The sequence below is a fragment of the Rutidosis leptorrhynchoides genome, chromosome 7 (genome assembly GCF_046630445.1).
Source record: "Rutidosis leptorrhynchoides isolate AG116_Rl617_1_P2 chromosome 7, CSIRO_AGI_Rlap_v1, whole genome shotgun sequence".
In the NCBI taxonomy this organism is placed as follows: domain Eukaryota; kingdom Viridiplantae; phylum Streptophyta; class Magnoliopsida; order Asterales; family Asteraceae; genus Rutidosis; species Rutidosis leptorrhynchoides.
The window spans coordinates 158,121,246-158,126,230 of NC_092339.1; the positions used below are offsets into that span (position 1 = coordinate 158,121,246).

Below are 4,985 nucleotides of genomic sequence, written 5' to 3' on the forward strand. Positions count from 1 at the left end.
TATAAACTTTAACATAATTTTCTAGAATTATAAACATAATTGATCATTTTTAATAACTCTAAATTCTTGTTTGAAGTCATATTAAAATGTTGATCAACTTTGATTTTGACCGATTTTGATTAACTAAAACCGACAATGACCAACAAATTCATTTTGACACATCAACCTGCGTTGACCGATTAATTAATCGAATTGTAAAATCCGGTCAGCCTACTTTTATAAAGGAGTAATCAAAGATTAATCGAGAATAATTGGGGAGTTTACAACTGTGCATATAGGCTGGATATTTATAAGCATGTCGATTGGTTTTGGATCAATGATAAACAAATGATTATTTTATCTTCGCTAAAAGATAAAGCCATACATAAATTACAATCCAGATACATTGTTAAATACTGTCTGTTTAGACGTGACCAAAATAAGAGGAAGGAACTAGGGAATCTGTAAGATGTTCGAAATATGGAAACAAAATCGGAAATTGTGAATCTTAACAACATTATAAAAATAGAAAGCCAGGTGGCATAGTAGGCAACATACGCTTCTAGGAAAGAGTTGGGCCTTAACATACTGTCTCTGATTATCAGATCATCAACACCATTTCGTCGAACCCCATACCTTCATAACTTTCATTACTCATCCCTCAACTTTTGTAAACCTTCACTTTGACACTTACGGTATGATGGGATATAAAAATTTACCACATTAAACTTGTTAGCATCATTTGAATTTGAATATTATTTATAACGGCAACTTACACACTCAACATGAATTTTATTCATGAATATGCTTACGCTTAGACTTGACCTCTTTGATTGAAAGACATCGCAAATACGGATAAGCTATAACTCATTTGGCATCATTTGAGTATATTGATTACCCCTAGTGGTAAAATTTATACATACTTATTAGTGTGTTCATATTTCGTATTGTTATAGGCATAACATACGTTAGAAATAAGCTATCGCTATTTGTTATTTAGAGTGCCAAAGAAGTGTGAAGCAGTGTTCAATACTCGGTTTTAAATTGTTTAATCTAAAAACTAAAGCGAATGAAAATCAAAGAAAAAGATATTTGAATTGAAATTGGATTTTTTGTTCGGTTTTGGTTCCACTAACAAATCTGAATTCGGTTTCTATTTAACTTTTTGCAAATATTGGCTAAACCGAAACTGACTTCTTAATCGAATTAAATTACCAATATATTTAGACCATAAATTAATTTCAAAAGCAATAACCTTATACAATTATTTTGGTAAAATTTATAATTCTTTATTTTGTTTTTCAGTTTTAACCGAAATTGAGTCGAATTCAAATTTGATTTGGTTTTTGTTTTTTCAATTTTGTTTCAGTTTCGATTCTACTGTAACGTTTGTAAAATCAGATAAACTATCGGAACAAACCGGAGAAAGTAAAGACCGAACCCAAATGCATTTGGTTATTTGTATTCAATAAGTATTGCATGACCAGATAATGCAAAGAAGGCGCACCGTAGGGTGGGTCTTTTAAAACAATTACATAATACAAACAATACATCTATGCTTAGTCGTTTGCATTAATTAATTAATTAGTTAATTACAGTATAATTTTGAGCACTTTTGACTATGGACTCCAACTCACGCATCGGAACATACGTAAGTTTAAATAAAAGTTGAGGGTTCCAAATGTCACTATTCATACTCTAAGAACCATTATGTCTAGGATGAAATTTTGTTGGATAAAAAAATGGAAGTTCAATTGTACAGTATATATAAACCATCCTCCGAGCTACAAAAGTTTCAAGCTAAATCATATTCATACTCCAAACTACTTTAAGCAAACAAATGGGATCAGAAGCAAGAGGGAAATTTTGTGAGGAACAGTTTGAAGATATGTTGCCAAAAATGGCAGAAAAGTTGGGAGGTGAAGGTCTAATTAAAGAGCTATGTAATGGGTTCAATTTGTTAATGGATAAAGATAAATGTGTGATCACTTTCGAAAGCTTGAAGCACAACTCTTCATTGCTTGGGTTACAAGATTTACGAGACGATGAATTAATGAGCATGCTAAAAGAAGGTGATTATGATGGTGATGGTGCTCTCAATCAAATGGAGTTTTGTGTTTTGATGTTTAGGTTAAGTCCGGATTTGATGATGGAGTCCGAGGCTTTACTTGATCAAGCTTTGCAACAAGAATTTGAGTCGTCCGAATCGGACCATAATGTAAATTGATCCATCTAAAATACTATGATATTATTGAAATTGGAATTGGAATGTTGAAAAATGGTACACGTAAGCAAAGAAATTAAAACTTATATACTATCTTGTCTTTCTCTTTCAATGAGTATTATCAGAAGTGACTAGTTTAGCATGCTTTACATGTTCATTAAGCCTGGAATGTTTATTTTGCAAATTTGCTCTGACATGATGAAATATGTAAAATTTAGAGAAGATGAAAATGAAAACCAAGAAAGTGACAGGCTTGAGGAGGGTAAATTGACATGCCAAAAGCAGTGGTAATCTGGAATCAAAACTGAATGATGTGCTGAATTTTCTTTTAAAATTAATCATATTTGAGAGTATATTTGAGAGTTGAGGTCTCTTGTGAGAATATTGGGACACCAACCACTACTAGGTAACATTGGTAACATTGCCACATTGAGATGGTTTTAGCGGAAGTGATAGATATCGTGATTTAGACCACTCCCTATCGTTTTTACAATAAACAAGTAAAATTAACTAAATCTAATATGTACTATATTAAAAAAACAAATAGATAAATCTTCTAATGAGTATATTGATAAAAATAAAGGTGTACTACATGGACTTGCTAGTATAGTCCAACGGTTCCCCCATGTACTTTGTGTCATGGGATAGGGAGAGGTAATGAATTCGATCCTTAGGGATGACATGATTTTCTTTAAAACAATTGAACACCAATAATGGTGGTATATATTGTGACCCTATAGGGAGGTTTTACCGGATTCGTTCACGGTGTGACGTCCCGTACCAAATCATCATGTACGGACCATCAACAACAGGAACGTTACAAGGTTAAGTACTATATGCGTTTTCAAAAAGAGTTTGTATTCATAATTAAAAGTGATGTCAAACCAACATCGAAAGTTTTACAATCCAAAAGTATGCTTCACTAAGTAGAAGCAATAAATAAGTGTACGTGACCCCAAATGGTCGTTACAAGTCATAATTCAAAAGTACGAATGTTTGAATGCAAAATAAAGTAGTTCATGCAATGACAACTCTAAGCAGCGGGTGTCTACAGCACGACTAGTACACAGCGGAAGCTAACCTCAAGCACCTGAGAAAAACATGCTTAAAAACGTCAACACAAAGGTTGGTGAGCTATAGTTTAAGTATAACAGTATGTAAGGTAGGCCACGAGATTTCAGTGCTACAAAGAGCGTTTCAAAACAGTATGATAAAGTATATGTTAACCGTGGGCACTTGGTAACTAACTTAACGTTTATACCCCCTGAAAGTACACTTGGCAAGTGTGTATGTCTACGAAGTATTAAACACTCGTTAAATGCTAGCGCTACTAGCCCGAGTGGGGATGTCAAACCCTATGGATCCATATCTAAGATTCGCGTTCACGGTTCAAAAACCAATGATTAAACGTTACCGAGCTAAAGGGAATGTTTCTGCCGTTGTATAACCCACACATATATAAGTTTAAGTACTCGTGCCTAGTATGTAAAACATAAAATCCGCATGTATTCTCAGTTCCCAAAATAAGTTTAAAGTAAAAAGGGAATGCTATAACTCACAATGATAATGTAGTCGTAAAGTCGGTTCGGAATAGGTGTGCAAGTAATCGGTCCGAAGGTCCTCAACCTAAGGCAAATAATACTAAGTCAGTAAATCTTCTTAATAGGTTTAAAAGTATGTATTTAAGGTCTTAAGGGTCATCATCATTCATCATCAAACAAAAGGCGTAAAGTAAGTTTCGTTTATGAAAGTAGTTTAAAACAAAGTCTGACTTCAGTCAGTCACCACGGCCTCTACCCTTACTAAATTAAGGTGAGACCAGTGGCCATGGCTCCGTCTATGAGTCCCTTAAGTGTGGTAAAATTTACAGAAGCAAACTCGTCTTGTTTTGATAGTGGCGACGGTCTAAGTGCGAGTAGGTCAGAAATTTCTGCACAACGTTAAAGGACATAGTGACGATCGGAGGGCCATAAATCCTAAACCGTAACTCGGATTTAGACGAGTCCTATATGAAAAGTTATCTACTCGAAAAGTTCTATCTAAAAATCAAGGTTAGAACAGCCCAGGTCTACTGGTATGTTACAGAAACATCAGATCAGTAGCTTTTGGACAGAAACAGTGAGTTTAAAAGGGTTCCGGTGGTCTTGGTGCTTGATGTTCATCATGGTTCCCATCCTTGATGCATATAGCTTCAAGTGTACAACTCATTGATGTATATACATCATCTTAACCAAGTCTTGACCATCATAACCCTAGTGCAAGTCTAAGACATGAAGCACAACTCACTTAAGAGTTGCATGTAGTTTGATGAACCAAAGTTACATCAAAGTCTTAGGTTTGACACTTACATGAACTATAATAGAAATATTGAACTATAAACTTGAAAGTTAACTAACTAATCAAGATCATAAGTAGTAGAACATAGTTCTTAGTTTGATCTTGAAGATCCAAGACTCCAAAGTCTAGATCCAAAGTTATATTTAAAGAAAACTTATTTGTGTGTTCTTGAACTTTCAAAGTTAACTTAATTTGTTCAAGAGATATGAGATCAAGACTAACTTGTAGTACTTGACCATATAAACTAACTACATGAAATTAAAGTGCATAAAATGAAGAAGTAAACTTAAATAAACAAGAAAAGGTTCATGGTTGTTCATACTTTAAAGATTCAAACCAAAGTTTGATCTTTAGAAAGTAAACTTTAAAGTTTACTTCATGAGCTTCAAGTATGTCTTTAACAACACATGAACTTGCAATCTTTTAAGAAAGTATATATAGAACC

General features: G+C 33.7%; 1 protein-coding gene across 1 annotated transcript; it reads left to right on the forward strand.

Annotated features, from left to right (window-relative positions):
* Positions 1-1,819: 1,819 nt before the first annotated feature.
* LOC139859723 (calcium-binding protein PBP1-like) lies at positions 1,820-2,206 on the forward strand. The gene has a single exon (XM_071848501.1). It carries the CDS (start codon positions 1,820-1,822, stop codon positions 2,204-2,206), a length of 387 nt encoding a protein of 128 aa, XP_071704602.1.
* Positions 2,207-4,985: the final 2,779 nt, after the last annotated feature.